This window comes from Eleutherodactylus coqui, chromosome 2 (assembly GCF_035609145.1).
Source record: "Eleutherodactylus coqui strain aEleCoq1 chromosome 2, aEleCoq1.hap1, whole genome shotgun sequence".
NCBI lineage: Eukaryota > Metazoa > Chordata > Amphibia > Anura > Eleutherodactylidae > Eleutherodactylus > Eleutherodactylus coqui.
The window spans coordinates 297,286,156-297,302,730 of NC_089838.1; the positions used below are offsets into that span (position 1 = coordinate 297,286,156).

The 16,575-nt window shown below is 43.6% G+C and overlaps 1 protein-coding gene across 3 annotated transcripts in view; it reads right to left on the reverse strand.

Annotated features, from left to right (window-relative positions):
• NSD3 (nuclear receptor binding SET domain protein 3) overlaps positions 1–16,575 on the reverse strand; it is a 124,942-nt gene that overhangs the window by 86,670 nt on the left and 21,697 nt on the right. For all 3 annotated transcript variants that reach the window (XM_066593389.1, XM_066593388.1, XM_066593390.1), the window contains exons 2-5: positions 15,240–16,006; positions 14,403–14,565; positions 12,988–13,142; positions 6,318–6,866 (exon numbers count right to left, since the gene is read on the reverse strand). In XM_066593389.1, the coding sequence (XP_066449486.1) occupies positions 6,318–6,866; positions 12,988–13,142; positions 14,403–14,565; positions 15,240–15,962 (1,590 nt within the window). In that variant the 5' untranslated portion in view covers positions 15,963–16,006. The remainder of the gene's footprint in view (positions 1–6,317; positions 6,867–12,987; positions 13,143–14,402; positions 14,566–15,239; positions 16,007–16,575) is intronic.

The following is a 16,575-nucleotide window of genomic DNA, read 5'->3' on the forward strand; positions in this document are numbered from 1 at the left end:
CTGAAGTTTCTCTATAGAGCTTGAAAAAGGCCAGAGAAATAGAAAATGCAAGTTCTAAATGGTAAAAATAAATAAATAAAGAAAAAAGAAAAAAAAAGGAAAAAAAAAAGGCAACAAAAATGCTTGCAAAAAAACGCTATGAAAAACACTTGAAATGTGCAGCATTTTAACAGGACAGACTGGAAAAAATATTGCATTAATATTGCAAAGTCTCTTTTTGTAACAGTTAGAAGAAAAACTTGTCACCCTCTATCACATCTATAAGTTTTATTCTAATCTCAGCAAGTTATCCCCTTACCACAGGTTAGAGGGTAACTAGCCGATCGGTGGGGGTCCAACCACTGGGGCCACTAGCGATCTGCAGAATAGGGGTCTAATCCATCCAGGTATGAAGGGAGCGACTGCTGATCTCCAGATTTCATCCCCGGCACATCCTGACGTGTGGGCAGCACTGGCCCATATCCACATCATTGACTTCAATGGGACCGCCAGAAATAATCACGTTCAAGCACTTTGCCATCTCTACTTGCCACACTTCAGAATACGCTGGGGCGGAAGTCATGGGATCAGTGGGGGTCTCAGCGGTTTGCCCCCTTCAGTCAGCCAAGATGGGACTATACCTTTAATGCACTCAATGACCACCAGTGTTTGGTGGCTTAAACACCCCACCCACCCCTTTTGGCACTATCCTTTTCCTTCTGGAAGAATTTCTAGCTGGGTAGGAAAGCAGAATGCGAGTCAGGTAGGAAAGCAAACGCTGAACCAGGGATTATTCCGACTGCCATTATGGAGTTGGCAAGAAGTGAGCTAGATTGGCTCATTGGTTTTTTTTTTTCCTCCTTCCTCTGAATCAACAAGTGGTGGGGTGGGGGTGCTGCGGAGTCGAAACAGGCTGAACTAGATGGACCGTGTCTTCATTCAGCCTAACATACTATGTTACTACGCGATTATTACAAATCAAGTTTATGAAGAAATTCGGCTGAGAAGTTCTCATCCCTTTTTCAGCTATTTACTTTCATGTTGTGTCTGGAGGTAGAGGTGAAATACTACTGGTACCAAACCCCTTCAACCCTTTCGCTGCCAAGGACACACGTTCTACATTCATGTAGATGGAACAATACCTCTGCAGCGCCACCTATTGGATGAAAGAATTCCTGCAAATCAATGTCCGACTCTTTTTACAGGTCTTTAGAACAATGATTGGGAATTGAAAAACCAAGCCAGAATCCATACACAGACAACTGTTTCGGGGTGTTTGCCCCTCATCGGTGTACAGTAAAATTCTGGCTTGGCTAGTCAGAGGCCTGTGACGTGCAAAAAACACCTATTTTCAATTCCCAATCATTCACAGTAACATAGTATGCCAGGCCTAAAAAAGACAAATGTTCATCCAGTTCATCCTGTTTCCGCCCGTCCTTTGTTGATCCAGAGGAAGGCAAAAAAAAAAAAAAACACCAGTGAGGAAGAAGCCAAGATACCCTCATTTTGGGGGAAAAATTCCTTCCCGACTCCATAATGGCAGCAAGATTAATCCCTGGATCGAAATTTGAGATCAACAACCCTTCTGGTAATTTGATGTCTATATCCTGTAATATCATAGCACTATAAAAAGATGTCTAGTCCTCTCAAACTCCTCTATGGATTTTGCCATGACCACGTCCTATAGACTGGTAGAGTTGGAAGGGACCTCCAGGGTCATCGGGTCCAACCCCCTGCTCAGTGCAGGATCACTAAATCATCCCAGACAGATATTTGCCCAGCCTTTGTTTGAACACCTCCATTGAAGGAGAACTCACCACCTCCCGTGGCAACCTGTTCCACTCATGGATCACCTTCACTGTCAGAATTTTTTTTTCTAATATCTAATCTGTGTCTCCTCCCTTTAAGTTCCATCCCATTGCTTTTAGGCTTTCCTTGTACAACTGAGAATAGGGCTGATCCCTCTGCAGTGTGACAGCCCTTCAGATAATTGTAGCTATTAAGGCTCTTTTCAACCTTCTTTTTTGCAAGCTAAGCATTCCCAGATCCTTTAACCGTTCCACATAGGACTTGATTTGCAGACCGCTCACCATCTTGGTAACTTTTCTCTGAACTTGCTCCAGTTTGTCTGTCTTTTTTAAAGTGGGATGCCCAAAACTGGACACAGTATTCCAGATGAGGTCTGACTAAGGAAGAGTAGAGGGGGATAATGACCTCACGTGATCCAGACTCTATGCTTCTCTTAATACATCCCAAATTGTGTTTGCCTTTTTGGCTGCTGCATCACATTGTTGACTCATGTTCAGTCTATGATCCATTAGTATACCCAAGTCTTTTTCACATGTGCTGCTGCTTAGCCCAATTCCTCCCATTCTGTATGTGCTTTTTTCATTTTTCTTACCCAGATGTAGGACTTTGCATTTCTCCTTGTTAAATACCATTCTGTTAGTCGCTGCCCACTGTGCAAGCTTTTCTAGGTCTTTGAATTCTCTCTCTGTTCCCCTAGTGTTAGCTATCCCTCCTAGCTTTGTGTTGCTGGAAAATTTGATCAGTTTTCCATCAATTTCCTCCTCCAGATCATTTACAAAAAATGTTGCAGAACACTGGCCCTAGGACAGAGCCTTGTGGTACCCCACTTGATACATTCTTCCATTTGGATGTCCTCAGGCCGAGTGTTCCACGGTCTCACTGCTCTTACAGTAAAGAACCCCCTTCTGTGTTGGTGATGAAACATGCTTTCCTCTAGACGTAACGGATGTCCTCTTGTTACCGTCGCAGTCCTGGGTATAAACAGATCCTGGGAGAGATCCTTGTATTGTCCCTTAATGTATTTATACATAGTTATTTGTTCACCCCTTAGCCGTCTTTTTTCCAGGGTGAATAATCCCAATTTGGATAGCCTCTCTGGGTATTCCAGTCCCGTCATTCCATGTATTAGTTTAGTTGCCCTTCTTTGAACCCCCTGCAGCACTGTAACATCTTTCCTGAGCACCGGTGACCAGAACTGTGCGCAGTATTCCATGTGAGGCCTGACGAGTGCCTTATATAGTGGAAGAATAATGTTCTCATCCCTATACCTCTTTTAATGCACCCCAAGACTATCTGCCTTAGTAGCAGCTGACTGGCACGGATTGCTCCAGTTGAGTTTACAGTCATTGTTCTAAAGGGTCGGACATTGCTTTGCAGGAACGTTGACATCCAATATTTGGCCTGCAGAGGTATTGTTCCATCTTCCTTATTTGCATATATTTCCCAAAGGAGCATGCATGGCCTTCTAAGTCTCCTAGGTGTTTCCACAAGGAGAGAGGATAACCCTCCCGACCCACATTCATGTAGATTGACTCTTCAGTAGCCAAGATTGTATGTAATATAGCCATTTGCCATTTCTCAGGCTGTATTGCAGATTGGGTTTTAGTTACTGACTGGTTTTAAAGAATCTGTTTTTAAACAAGATCAAAATCAATGCTCTATCAGGAATACAGCCTGAGATACAGCAAATACGTGTAATATTATTCCAGTTTGTTACAATGTTAGGTCAAGACAGCTAAAACAACGCATTGTTTCCCCTCAGGAAATGAAAAGTAACTGCACAGCTTCTATAGGGTTTAGGGGTGCATTTCCTCTATCTTATAGGCTGTAACTTTTTAACTTTTCCAGCTTTAAACCGCATTTTTGGCCTTTCTAGTTCTGGTAATTTTATGAAACTATGTGCAAGCAGACCAAAGTGGTATATATAGGCTCTGCACATGTTGAGCTTTTTTTAAAGGAGATATTGGACATCTACAGTAGTTTTCTGCTTGGCTCATTCAGCTTTAGTGACGAGTATAAACAGTTAAGCCTTTTTTAATGAAAAATCATACTGATGCAAAGTCACAAAGGTGCGTGTGTAAATTGCTGAGTGGCATCTTTCACAATGTGGCAGATATCCACTTTCTGATTATATAATATATAGTACAGTTGGGGTATTTGAAGGGGGGGGGGGTTAATGATTTTTCTCCATTTTGAAATTTAGGATTTATCCAAACATGTCAAAATTTGTCCTTGGTTCCGGAAGTGCAAAATGTCTAAATTCCGCCAGCAAAAGGGTTAACTTCTAGAAAGAAGCTGTGGCCCCAAGATGGCCACATCATTTACATAGAGAGCATGCTTTATATTCAGTCTTTAACAAGAGTGCAGTAACACTTGTAAATGTGTTCCTTAAAATGAATTACCCCATGCCAATCGCCTTCATACCAAATGTTTATAGCATTGATAAGAAGGGAAAAAAACAACAACAACCTTTTTCACTTTGTACTCCCCAGTGTCCCCCTTAGTGCAGCTGGGGGGGTGGGGGGGGGGGGGAATCTGGGTTGAATTAGTCTCCTTCCCCCTCTGGCAGCAGACAATATATTTCCCTCTTACCCTTCCTAAAGAAGAATTCTTCTCAGCTACTGTATACAGCAGAGACTGCTCCTTCCTGACAAGCAGAAAGCTATTTCTATAGACAGCGGATCACTATGCAGAGACCCAGCTATCGAAAGAGTGACTGACGTGTGTCCTCCGCTCATTAGACCTGCACATTGCTATCCACTGAACACTGGGTGGTGATGATCACAAGAGGATTTATTGTACATGTTAGGTTCTTAAGTTAAACAGGTTTTAATTTATTCTCTATATCACTTAAAAATATTTTAAAAACCCTAATATCCTGCAGTTTTCACTCTGGTCACTAAGCTTAATAGTTTGACACTTCCTGTTCTGTGCAGCAGCTTCATGGGCCATATATACGATGGACAGGCAGGGACCCGTTGACTTCTATGGGAGAGTGCTGTGCGCACGCAACCTGTACAGAGGTCACTGTGCAGAGAGGGGTAAGAGGTAAGCTGTGACTATCACCCATTATGAATGGTGGATCCTTGGTTATCTATACAGAGGTCTCACCTTTCACTGTAATCCTGCCTGTCATGATAATGAAAGGATTACTGAAAAGTGATCTCTGCAGAACAGGAAGCAGATGATAAGCTTAGTAGAGCGAAAACTGCAGGAATATAAGGGTTTTTTAAAAATATAGAGTAATGACACAGAAAAATCACCCCAAATAAACAAACTACCAGGGAAACAAAAATATTCCTACATGATGTATCAAATTCTCAGATGGTCACCCATCATTTGCATGATATAACGTGCCTAATAAGTGGCTCATAATTGAGGGGAAAATAATGAAATTGGCAGCTTTGACTAATATTTAGCTCATGTCAGTAGTAACTGTACCTCGTAGAGCAGCATTACCCACTTTCAAACCACATCAGGTGTTTCGCTAAAAGTTAAATTGGTGGTGCGAGAGTTCAAGACATTAAACAAGCTGCCAGACAGGATATATAAACCCCAGCATCGGTTATATCTGCCGGAGGTCCCCATCAGTCTTCCTGCAGTGATGATGTACATCCATATGGCCACTGCAGCCAATCACTGGACTCAGTGGTCACGTGATATATATTCGCTACGGCCAATGACTAGCAGAATCATTAACATGGATCTACAGCAGGTCATCGTAGTAGGGGAAAAAACCTGACTGGGACTAACAGAAGAGCGGTGCAGGGGTGGTAGGGAAATGAAAAGGCCATATTGGTTTTTATGTTCTAGAACATTCCCTGCAGTTACTTTAATTTCTCTGTATTTTGGACAAACCCCATCTCTTATTATGGGCGCTTGCATGAGGAGCCCACAGGATACAAGGAGTGGTGGCTTTGTGGGGCAAACAGCAATGGAAAGGTGAAGGTGGAAAGAGAGGCATGCTTGAATTTAGCACCGCATCTCCCATGAGCCCATTTCTGCAGTTTACAGGGTTCACAGTTGATGTCAGAGTCCCTTTAAACTTTTGGGCAGAAGAGCCAACATGCTACTGTATAAATGACCTACCCATCTAAGGCTGTGACTGCCCTCATACAGATCAGGATTGGGGCAGAACCCAACTATCCGACCATCTAATATATATGAGGGTCTTCCAACTACCTTGGGCCGCAGATGTCAGGTAAGAGGAGGATTGGGAATGCTGGATTTAAGCAAGCCCGATCCCTTGTTGTTGTAGGAGATAAGCCCTGCCAAAGCAGTCTGGTAGCAGATTACCCTGAACATACTCATGCTCCCCCCAAGACAAGCAAGCATGTGTATGGGGGTTCAGGTGGAGTAGCTGGTCAGTGGAAGTTCGGTCGAAAGGAATGTAAGTTGCAGAGTCCTCAATGTGCTCAGGCGTTTATTAGAAAGTTACAAATTGTATTAAAAATGATTAAAAAAAAGATCAGAATTGAAACTTAGATACTCCATCACAGTAACGAAAGATTGCAGATGGAATCCCTTACCTTGGTTGTGTATATGAACTGTTCAAAACCATCAGAAGTTGCATTATGGAGAGCGAGGACATTTTCGATTTTCACCACAGGTGACATGTTGCACTTCTGAAGGTCAATTGTGCCCTTGTGTAATAGAACTGAGGCAGGAATTGACTTGCGGGCAGCGGCTGTCTTCCAGGGTATCTTTACGGGAGGGGGCTGGGGGGGCGGCGGCGTGGTCTCCTCTTCCTGAGCCTGTTTCCGCTGGCTCTGCCTCCGAGTTTCAGGTACAGAGTCTTTATTGTCCTTGGAGGAGGGGGACTGTACAGGAGCGGAGTGCTTGGAAGTAGGAGAGGAGACTTCTTTAGGACGGGCCGGTTCTGCCTCATTACTAGAGGTGGACCTCCGACTCCTTTTATTACTGACTGTCTTTTTGGGTTCAGGAGCGGTCTCTGGGTCCACGTAAATGAAGGTGTACTGTTCTATCCGCTCCTCCCGAGTCATCCGTAGGGCTTTCTCTGCATGAGCGATGCCGATCTCCCACTGGATGCGCTCCTTCTGAGGGCGAGGCTTCCGCATCTAAACAAATAGGACAGTAAGAAGTCTATGAAGAAGAGTTTGGCTAGCTCTACCAGGCAACTTTTGGTCGCACAACATGAAGATCACAGTATCGCACTGCCACATCACATCTAATGATTGTTAATGGGGTCATGTTGAAACCCACTGTGCCCGCAGCACTTGGGGGGGGGGGGGGGGGGGAATGCTAAATTGGATTTTTGGTCACAAGTCACATATGATTTAGCCAAAATAGACTGTAATGGAAGTTGCATGTGATTGTAATTTGTCTGCTCCCCGTCCGTGATGACTGTTTTCATAACAGCCAAATCTCAGCTCTAAAACAGTCATGTCCACAAACCTTAGTCAGAGGTTTTAAAGCACCCCCTTCCCAAAGCCATCAGTAATTTTTAATGAGCAGACAAGCGTAGGAACCAAACCTACAGCAAACATGTTTTCAGAAAAAAGGGAAGGAATAGATGGGTGCCGTCGTGGAGACTTCCCGGAACCCAGATTACCGGTGAGTTCAATTCCTCTTTTCTCCAGTCGCCTCCATGACAATGCTGCCTGAGAAGTACCAACAAAACAGGCATTACACTGGGAATACTGCAAAAAGGACTCTACAGGCTAGAAGTTCGGGTAAATGAAGACCTGGCCTTTGGGCGTAATGTTTGGTAAAGGTATGTCATTTCTTACACATGGCCGCTTTACATAGACTTGATCAACAGATTCTGGCCACGAAGTAGACATGGCTCTGGTAGAACGGGCTTTATGGCCCTCAGGACTTGGTTTATTAAAAAGCTGTGTGTGCATTAATCATAACCAGATGAATCCGTCTGGAAACGGAGCTCTTAGCTGCTTTTCCAGTTGTTGTGAATTCAATGTATTGTAGAACTGTTCTATCATCAAGACAGAGGAAACTACGTTCTTGGTTATTCTGTTGAGTTCTCACAAGAGGGAGGGAACTAGGAGATCCTGGGATCTATGGAAAGGGGACACTACTTTGGGCAAGGGATTTAGTTTGAATACAGCTTTAGTCTCAGTGACCCTACAGAACGGCTCCCAAATTGATGAAGCCTGAAGCTCACTTAAGGCCCATTTACACGTAACAATTATCACTCAAAATTCAATCAAACAACCGAAAATGAGCGATAATCATTACATGTAAGCGCAGGCATCGTGCAGTTTTCGTCTGAAGAATGACTTTAAGGTCAACTTAAAACCTATTGTTGAGCCGCAGAGAGAGAAATTTATCTCTCAACAGATGGCATGCTGTGTTCTCCACAGGAGTCAGAGATTACATTGTATTCTGCCAGCAGTTCCGACAAGAACAATGCAGCTGTGTGCACAGCTGGCTGCGAGACTAATCACAAGCTGGGCTCTGGAAACAGCTCCCAAAGGCCCGCTTGCATGCAAATGAAGATGACAGTGTTAATGGACATTAGTGCACTGTAAATGCACAATGGGCACATATTTACACACAGCGATTATCGCTCAAAAGATGGCTTTTGAGCGAATTTTGAGCAATAATCGTTGTGTGTAAAAGGGCCTTTACGAGTCATTTCCCATTTGCCCAACTGATTATCCAGCCCAGAGATTGAAGAAGCTGGATGGTTACTACTAGATGGGAACTTAGGAACTCCTCGGTTTCAGCTACTATGGAACTGAAATCACAGTACTAAATCCTGAACTTCCTGTTGAATTAGAGTTAACTGAGATGAGGGGCTAGAAGTTATTGTAAATGTTTACAGAAGGTGCTGATGGTTTGATTGACCCTACTAATCATTTTACTTGATTTAGCCATACATTAAGGCCGCCTTCACACGGGCAACACTGCATCGCCGCGAGAAAAATCGCAGCAATATTGCATCGCTAGTCCGTGCAATACCGCTGCGACTTCTCGCAGTAATACTGCGATATTGTAGCACTACAAAGTCGCATGTGGTGCTACAAAGTCACTCGACTTTGTAGCACCACATGCGAGGATTTTCGGGAGGGAGAGGCTTGAAATATAAGCCCTACCCTGAAAATAAGGCTTGACTGCAGGAAAAAAAAAAAAGTATGCAATACCTTAGGAGCACTGTCCGGGGCCCCGCTGCAGCTTAGTCCTGGTTCTTGGCACAGGTCTTCATCTCTTCTGGCCGGGGATTGAAAAATCCCCACCTCCTGGAAGCGCTGGCTGTGACTGGCTGACGGTTAGCCAATCAGAGCCAGTGCTCGATGAATGGCTGTGATTGGTTCATTAGGTGCTGGCTGTGATTGGTTCATTAGGTGCTGGCTGTGATTGGCTAAGCATCAGGCAATCAGAGGCAGCGCTTCCAGGAGGCGGGGATTTTTCAATCCTCAGCCAGAAGAGATGAAGGAGAATAGTACCGGGGACAAGATGCGACCGGCTAACAGCGCTTCTGTGATGTATACTGTTTTGGTTTTTTCCCACTGCAGCCAGGGCTTAGATTATGGCTATGACAGTAGGATTTCCTGCTGTCAAAGTTGCATCGCACGAAAAAAAAAAAAAAAAAAGCATTTTTGTGCGATGCAACAGAGTGTAAGGCTCCATAGGAAAACATGGGCTACAAAACCTTGCAGCTCGCGAGCATATCGCAGGACCCGCAAGGTTTGTGTGTCCGGATGTTGCATGCTACAAAAGCATGCGTGAATTAACCCAGAGGAAAGCATGGGCTTCGCATACATGCAATTTGCAGCATTGTTGCAATGCGACAAAATCGTGCGACTTTGTCGCCCATGTGAAGGAGGTTTAAGAGTTCTTGCCACACATGTGGCTGCAACTCCTGGTTTAAGTAAGGATGAAGTCACCTCCTGTGTCTTTAAGGCCTCTTTCACACGGGCTACAAAATCATTGCTACAAAACGCATCTATGTGAAGCCCGTGATTTCTAATGGGTTCTTTCAGGCTACAAAACATTGCTAATGTGAAAGAACCCATGGGAAACCATAAGCTTCACATTGTAGCAGTGTGAAACAGGCCTTAATTTAAAATACCGGATCTGCCGACAATCTCCCGCTTTTAATTTCAAACTCCTGCACTGGTTTGTTTACAGGTTGCCATAGAGACTATGGGATTGTCAGAAGCAAGCTGATGGTCTCTGTGGCAGGGAAAGCTAGTGCTTGGCTGTCAGAGGACAGCCAGGCACCAGCTCTTACAGCAGAGATCAGAGAAAACCTCTGATCTCTGCTGTGTTAACCCTTTAAATGCTGCAGTGTGTGTGACTGCAGCATGTAAAGGGCTGTCACCATTGGACCCCCGGAATGTGATCGGGGGTCCTGATGGGTCTGTGTGAAAGTCCCCTAAAGAGACAAAAAAAGTTTAATAAAAAATAAAGAAATTATTTAAAAAATAAAAAAAACAAAAACACTTGTCTCCCTTTACTTTGTAAAAAATTAAAAACAACATTACACATGTGGTATCCCTGCGCCATAATGACCCAGAGGAGGAAGTTAGTACATTATAATTATTTAACGCCTTAATGACATGGCCCCTTTTTTTCTTCTTTCCCCATTTCTTTTTTTCCTCCCGTTTAAAAAATCATAACTCCTTTATTTATCCATTTACGTCGCTGTATGAGGGCTTGTTTTTTGCAGGACGAGTTGTATTTTTCAATGGTGCAATTTAAAGTACTGAAAAACTTTTACAGAATTCTAAGTGGAGTAAAATGAAAGAAAAAAAACAAAATTCCGCCATCTTTCAGTGCGTCTTGTTTCTACGGCACACAAACTGCAACAAAAATGACATAACGTTATTCTATGGGTCGGTACGATTACTACGATACCAAACTTGTGTAGTTTTTTTTGCTGTAGTACTTGTATTTTTTTTCAAAGACACTTAATTTTTTTAAAATTATTTTCTGCTGCATCTTCTGCGCACAATAACTTTTATTTTTCTGTCGACGTACTTGAGCAAGGGCTCATTTTTTGCGGGATGTCCTGTAGTTTGTTTATGTTAGTACTAATTTAGAATACGTACGACTTTTTGATCGCTTTTTACTGCATTTTTTCTGGGAGACAGGGTGACTGAAAAAGTGCATTTGTGGCATTCTTTATTTTTTTTTCGGACTATGTTCCCTGTGCGGGGTAAATAATGCACTACTTTGATAGATCGGACATTTACAGACGCGGTGATACCAAATATGTATTTTTATTATTTAGATTTTTTTATTATAGATATGGCAAAAAGGGGGGTGATTTAAAATTTAATTACTTTTTTTTTTTATTTTTTAAGTGTGAAAAAGTCATGAAAAAGAAAAAAACGTACAATTTGGTATTAACATAATCGTACCGGCCTGTAGAATTACTTCAATACATTATTTATACTGCTCAGAGAATGCAGTGAAAAATAAAAATAAAAACACGCCAGAATTACAGATTGTTAATTTTGCCACTAGAGAAAATGGAATAAAAAGCGATCAAAAGTTTACATGTTCCAAAAAATTAGATAAATTAATACTAGAGTTCATCCCGCAAAAAACACGGCCTTCTAGAGCTCCGGCAATGGAAATAAATTAGTACGGCTCTTGGAATGTGGCGACACAAAAGCAAACCTTTAAGAAAAAAAAAATTTTATAAATGTACAAAAATAGCAAAACATAAAAAACCTGTATAAACTTGGTATCGCCGGAATCGTGTGACTCAGAATAATGTTATCACATGATTTATTCTGCATGTTGAACGCCATAAAAATGAAATCCAAAAAACAAACGGCAGAATTTCTTCCCCCCCCCCCCCCCCCAATTTCCCTACAAATTTTTTTGCAAAAGTTATGCAATACATTATATATACCCAAAAATCAAAAAGTACAACTCGTCCTGCAACAAACAAGCCCTCATATGGCCGTGTCAGTGGAAAAATGAAAAAGTTATGGCTCTTGGAGCGAGACTGGAAAATTAGTTGAAATTAAATGATTGGTCCATTTAAAAAACCTGCCCTCGTGGGCACGACAGAGGGGTAGGAAACCCGCCACTCAAGGGGTTAATTCATCAATACCATCTGGATTGAAGAGGAATTTCTTTTTTTGTAATCATAATCACCTGAAGAATAATCAAGATTTTCACCTTTATCAACTTTAAAGAAAATTAAGCTTTTTTTTCAGAATCAGAGTAATTACCAAAACTACTTGGTCTATTAACAGACATTGGAACAGAAGAAGTAGAAGAGCGAACATCTCTAATCAATATTTTACATCATTCTCCAGATTCTTCCTTGATAACTTTGGCTAGACACATTTTGCGTAAAGATTTGGTATATGCTGGAGATCATTTTTTCATACATGAAGCCCATTTTTTCAGTTTGGTTTTAGAAGAACTAGCCAAGGTCGGCAGGGGAAAGAATCAGAAGATATATGTGGATATATGTATAGTGCACCCAAATGGGCTACTTATGATAACAGAGTTGGTAGACGCTTCTGGGTTGTCAGAGGCCGGAGGGCTTATATCTTGATTGCACTGCAGGCAAACTGTATTTAGCCCAAAATGGAACTCTGGCAAGGAGGCTTCTTCCCATCTGTCTCCTACCTTTTATACGGACCGCCAGTATTCCATGACTGAAGCACAGTAGTCATGTCCCCACCCCTTCCTCAGATGTTATCACATAACACTTGACATCAGAGCACCACACTTGCTCCCTGTCTCAACGATGTCCATTGTGGTCCCTCACTTAGGACCGCTCTCGGCTGAGGACATCAAATCAGGGACGACGGCCACGGCAGCCTCCTGCAGAACAGCAACTCTGCAAGGAAGAAACAGCTCCTCACTCAGGTCAGAATAAAGGGTCAGGAACTCCAAGAGCTCCCAGCACCTCTCTGGATACCTGCCTGCTGACAGGACAGGAAACAAACACTGAGGAGGAGTGAAGAGGGTGCTTTAAACCTCTGTTTTTCCTGTCCTATCTGGCAATCTCAGGTGGTGCGGGTGTGGAGACGACTTAGGAAAAGAAGAGTTTGTCTTCTGTTATGTTACTACAGCAGGTTGAGCCAGTTTGGGGGAAAACTTATGTTCGCGGAGAACCCCTTTAAGAGGTAGTGCTATAATTGCCATTAGAAAACATCCTTTAAAAAAAATCTAAAAAAGCATTAAAATTGGGACCATAAGTGGTTACTTTTTTTAAATACAAATATATTGTAAGAATAACGGCACCTTAAGTCTCTCCGACTGGTTGACCACCTTGGCAGAGTCTTCGGCCACCAGCTGCTCGTATTGCTTCTGACCCCGATACTCCCGCATGCGCTTTTCGTGCACCCAGGCCCTCTCTGGTTCATTGCTGAAGAACTGTACGTGGTACTCGCGAGCGCCTGCAGGAGAGAACATCATGTCAGCGGTACAACACAATACGGTTCTCACAACAGAAGTTACCTTCACACTGCTGAAATCTGGGCTGGGAAACTTCAATGAGAAGCGCTGCAGAAACCTGCACATTTAGGCATCGTTTTCTGCTGCCCACACAGATCTGCACACAATTAGGGGCTGCAATGGGGCTAATCCGTGAGGGGAAACCTGATGCAGAATCTGCATTAAGTGAGATGTCATTTCTTATTCCAGGACACAGATTTCAAACGCACTTGCAGAGAAAAACCAGATCCCCATCCAGACGCTCATTTGATGTGGATTCTGTGACAAAATGCATCATGTGAAGAGGGGTGTTTTTTTTTGTAAACTTCTGGCTAAGGGTATAGAATAGGACAAAATAAACCACCCAGTACTCACGTGTTTCATGCCCCACCGCCTACCGCGGGGGTCTTCTGCTGTCCATAAGTCCCATCACTGCTGTAGCCAATCACTGGTCACATGCAGCACATGGCAGCATTACCACCAAAGCCGGTAACTGACTAAGGCGGTCACATGAATAATGGACACCATGCGAATGCTCAAGGAGCTTTTCAGATCAGGATCTATTTAGGATTTAACAGTTGGGTACTGGATAACATTTTATCCCATTCTCTGCCCATAGAGATGTATCAAGTGCCAACTGCAGATATACAGTATGCCATTTGCGTTGCCCTGCAGTCAGACTACAAAGCACTATACAAATAGCATAAAGTGCTGAAAACACGTTTGGCATGTTAACTTGATAGATCGCACCAAATTTTGTGGATAATACATTTTTTGTTGGTTTTCTTCCGTTTCTTTTTGTAATTAAAGTTCTGGAAAACCCCTCTAAAGGGGACTTACTTTATGACCTGTCCTCGGGATGGGTAATCAATATTCGATGGGTGGGGGTCTGCCGTTCAGAATTCCCACCGATCAGCTGAGAGGTGCTATGTATACCAGGCACAGCACCGTATACTGTAAAGCGCCTGTGCCTGCCCTAGCAGCTCAAGCCCATTAACTTGAATGGGGCTGAGCAGCTTTCATGACATGTGACCTACAAAAGGTGACCGCACATGCCTAGGAAGCAGCTGTGACACTCCCCTGAGCACCATGACCTCTTCAATCAGCTGATCGGAGGGGATCCTGGGCAATGGACCCCCACGATCAACTATTCATGACCCTTTAAACATAGGGTTGTACACGAGGTGGTGGGGCAGAGAGGTCTCACACACTCATTCTCTTACCTCTGGAGTTGATCTTGCTGTGTACATGAAGCTGTGGGTCACAGGACACCATACAGGGCCACCAGGGGTATGTTCCCACTTTAGACCAAACCAAATCCCCTATATGAAACCAAACGCCAGTCCTGACTTCAGGGGAGAGCGGCGAAGCAGGTAGGTGCTGAACCTAGAGAACAGAAGACAGTGAGATTACTGATACCTTTTTTTACTGAAAACCAGTAAAAGTAGGTTTTATAGGAAATTTATCTTAGAATCTGGCGTTCTGTTCCTGTTTTTTTTCTTGTCTTGGTTTTTCTTCCACTTTTCTCCTCTTAACAGCTAATTTTATTTCCTTTTTTTAATATATATTCCGTATAATCTACAATTGCTGCCGGGTTGCAGGAACTTTCCCTTTATCACATATACGATTGTGGGAAATGGTGTTTCTGAAAGATACATACGGGATGTGACGTGTCCATATTTTTGCATCTATATAAAAAGGTCAGTTTCGGACGAGAGTAAGGAAACACGTCTGTATTAAGGACAGGTTCCACATGACATTACCATCGTACGTCATCGGTATTTGCCTCTAGATTTTTTTTTCTAATAGTCAAATACTGATCACTATTTGCCCGATAGAAAAGAGCACCAAAAAATAAGGATAAGCATATACAACGTATGGGGTCCGTAGAGATCAGACAGCATACGTATGGCTGCCCATCTGGTCTACAGAAATCTATATGTCTTCAGCTGCCAAGAGGAGCCAACAATGGCAGGCTCCAAATAAGTTGAGTCAATAACTTGACTCAACTTATTTAAAAGTGCAGTTCCCCTTTAAGGTACAAGTGCAACAGAACTCACAATTTCCTCCTCAGGAGGTTCCACCTTCTGTATTTCGTGGATCTGTGGCTCTTCCACCTTCAGCTCGTCCCGATGGTGGTGATGATGGTGGTGGTGATGCCTGCTCTTTTTCCTTTTCTCCTTCCTCTCTCTCCTCCTCTCATGCTTTCTCCTGGCGATCTCGCTGGCCTGGAACTCATGGAGGAGATCCCCGCACAGTGAGGACTCAAACATCTCCCGCCCGTTCTGAATAGTCTTTGTAATTCTTAATTTGATTTCGGGGGAACCAGTCTTCTTTTGGGTGATGATTGTTGAGGATGGAGGTGGCTGGAGAAGGCTGGGTGGTGATGTGGGTTGAGGGGGTGAGGATTTGAGCACTCCCTCGTGAGGGCGCATGGCTGCGGTTTCCAGGTGGTGGTAATACTCCAGAGTGCTGTAGTTCCTCGTTCCGTACCCGTTGGCTGAGCCATTGGGATACTGAGAATAGGCTGCGTATTTGATCTGCGAGTCGTACCCCAGCGAGGACTGATAGCCATTGGTGAGAGGCGGCAGGTCCTCAGTGGTGGGAGTGGGGTACTGGAAGTCCGTCTGGAGGCCAGAATCGTAGGGTGTATGCCCACCCTCATCGGCCTGATCACTGCTGTTGGCATCATCCTGCCGGTTGTTGGCGGAGTCGATGAGTTGAGGGGGTTGCTGGATTGTGTTTCCCATGATCCCTTGCATGAAAGAGAAGGAGAAATCCATTGTCGTGCTCAGGCATCATCAGCTTTCCCTTTCTCTCATAGGGCCTGAAAGTTAAAAACATACAAAAAGGATGAATTAGACATTTTTATAATGGTTTTAATTTAGGTGAAAAATATACCATAACACATCGCCGTATAGCTACATGCCATATTACACGTCTGTATCTGTTTATAAGGGATGACCTATGGGAGGAATGGAAAGGGTCAACACACAAGTACATAGCCTTCAGTAGACTAAATAAGAGTAAGCGGAGGTCCCAAAAACACCAGTGGTCACCACAGACCCCCCCCACTAACTTCAGATGGGCTTAAGCAGACATGGGAACTGCAGATAAGGTTGTTACCTGGTATTTTACTCCATAGATGAATCGTGGGTAGAACTAGAAGTGGCCACAATATGCTATGAGGCCGAGTCCATACAACCCAGAGCAGCCGATACAGACATTCAGCAACTGGGTATATGAGGCTGGTTCTGTCCCCTCACCCCAAGTAGCCAGAACAGAGCTCTCCTTAGTAGGTACCCATGTCCCTTCTCTACTAGGGAAACTGAACCCATCCGCACCTAGTTCAGCAAATCCCCTCCCCAAATACCCATAACCGGCAGAGAACAAGCT